Source organism: Octopus bimaculoides, chromosome 1 (assembly GCF_001194135.2).
Source record: "Octopus bimaculoides isolate UCB-OBI-ISO-001 chromosome 1, ASM119413v2, whole genome shotgun sequence".
Taxonomy (NCBI): domain Eukaryota; kingdom Metazoa; phylum Mollusca; class Cephalopoda; order Octopoda; family Octopodidae; genus Octopus; species Octopus bimaculoides.
Window position 1 is genome coordinate 194,046,087 of NC_068981.1, and position 2,093 is coordinate 194,048,179.

The 2,093-nt window shown below is 33.3% G+C and overlaps 1 protein-coding gene across 1 annotated transcript in view; it reads left to right on the forward strand.

Moving 5' to 3' along the window:
* Window positions 1–509: 509 nt before the first annotated feature.
* Window positions 510–2,093, forward strand: part of LOC106869898 (transcription factor mef2A) — a 36,149-nt gene continuing 34,565 nt past the window's right edge. The window contains exon 1 of the mRNA XM_014915826.2: window positions 510–960. Coding sequence (XP_014771312.1) covers window positions 785–960 — 176 coding nt within the window. The 5' untranslated portion in view covers window positions 510–784. The remainder of the gene's footprint in view (window positions 961–2,093) is intronic.

Sequence of the window (2,093 nt, forward strand, 5' to 3'; positions counted from 1 at the left end):
CATACATACACACACACTCACACACACATGCACACACACACAACTATTTGGCGTACCGCCATGTGATTAAGGTGTTGCGCTAATTCCGGGTCAATCAATAGGTCCCGGAGTTCCATTCTGGACTGAGCGTCGCATTGTGGCATTGAGCAAGGCATTTCATTTCACATTCCTTCCATCTCTTTAACTGAAATATCAATATCAACGAAAGTAACGGGGAGGGGGAAGTTACTCCGGAGACCGACTAGGCGTCCCATCTCGTTTAAACTCCACAGAAACCAGGATAGACGCGAAGCAAACTTCGTTTAATAGAGGTGTAGAGAGAAATTAGAGAGACTGTGTGTGTGTGTGAGACGAGTCGTGAAAAGACAGAAATATATTGAGAGTTAAAAAAAAACAGAGAGAGAGATGTTTATATAAATGGAGAGAGAGAGAGAGAGAGAGAAAAACAGATCAAAATATGTATAAAGAGAGAGAAAGGTAAGAAAAACGAATGAGTAGTTCAGCTAAGTTATCTACCCTTAGATATATTTAGTTGTTAGTCTGTACGGTTAGGTGTCGCCACATCAACCACTTCTCTCTTCTCACCACAAGAATGGTCTAAAAACTGTTGTCTTACTTTTATGTCTACAGACTAACTCTTTTTTTTTTTTTTTTTTTTGGAAAACTATTCTACATACTTAAAACATCCATCAGTTCTATTCCTTAATTTCATACTTTCAGAAATTTGATGAAAGCTAATTAATAATCAAAAAAGCAACAAACGAACAAAAAAAAGCTTGTCAACATGTCTGACTTGATTTCTCTTCTTGATGCAACTTTGCGTTTAATTTCTAATAACGGAGCGGAACGTCGGTTGTGGAAGACAACACCCAGTCTGGTGAAACCTGGAGGTTACCCACCTGATATCTTACTGCAGAAACCTTCCAAAGAAGAACTAGAAAAACTGGAATGTGGTATTTGGTAAGTGATATATTCTCATTGTCCTCCTCCGCCGTTCTTGTTTCTATTCTACATCTATGTATGGTTTATATATATGTGTATGCATTATATATATATATATATATTTATATATATGCATTTATATATGCACACTATATACTGATGAGATGTCATTGATGTATAGGCATGCACAAATATAGATACATGCTCTAAAACACATATATATATATATTACTGCTCTAACTTTTAGAGTGTACTTCTTTTGCGGATATATGATCCACTGACTATATATATATATATATATATATATATATATATATATATATATAATGTGTGTGTGTGTATATATAACAGTTATTTACAATTAACAGCGAAATGTTTAACCCATTTACTTCAGCCTCAATCAAAAAATGTCAGCCGATGCTCTTTGTTCGTTTAGTTTAGTTCTGTTGTTTAACCAAAATCTGAGCGACTTTCTCTGAATATTCTTCAACTAGAGACAGTCTGTTAAGCAATGCTAACTCTTCTTAGATATAGATTTATACAATTTATGTTGTTTATTCAATGTTGAGTCGAACCAGAGTTAATAATATTCGGAGTTTTTTTTTGTTCATGATCTTCAAGTTATTCTGGTAAGGTAACTGACACTAAACAAATGAAAATTTAAAAATAAAAACCTGATTTGTATTACTGGATACACACGGTGGACAAGTGACATTATGCATGTACGTATGAGTGTGTGTGTGTGTGTGCGTTAGCATTTGTACAGATATCTTATGAATTATAATTCTGGGTAGGGTGGGGCCTATAGAAACATTTGCTTGAACCTAACTATATATATATGTATATATATTATATACATACACACACACACACACCATATAGGTAAATTTTTACAAATATATATATATATAGGAGAGTATTGTAGTTTGCTTGAAACATGTATTGTTTGTAAAGAATAAAATGTTTTGAATGACACAACAATGCACTAGCAGCGACTCCATCAATTTCTTAGGATATCTGAAGAAGGAATTTTTATTTCAGACTCTGGATGATTAAATTACAACAGTTCTTATAGTCCATTGCTTGTATTATAGTGCATTGCTGTGTCATTCAAAACATTTTATTCTTTACAAATATATATATATATACAT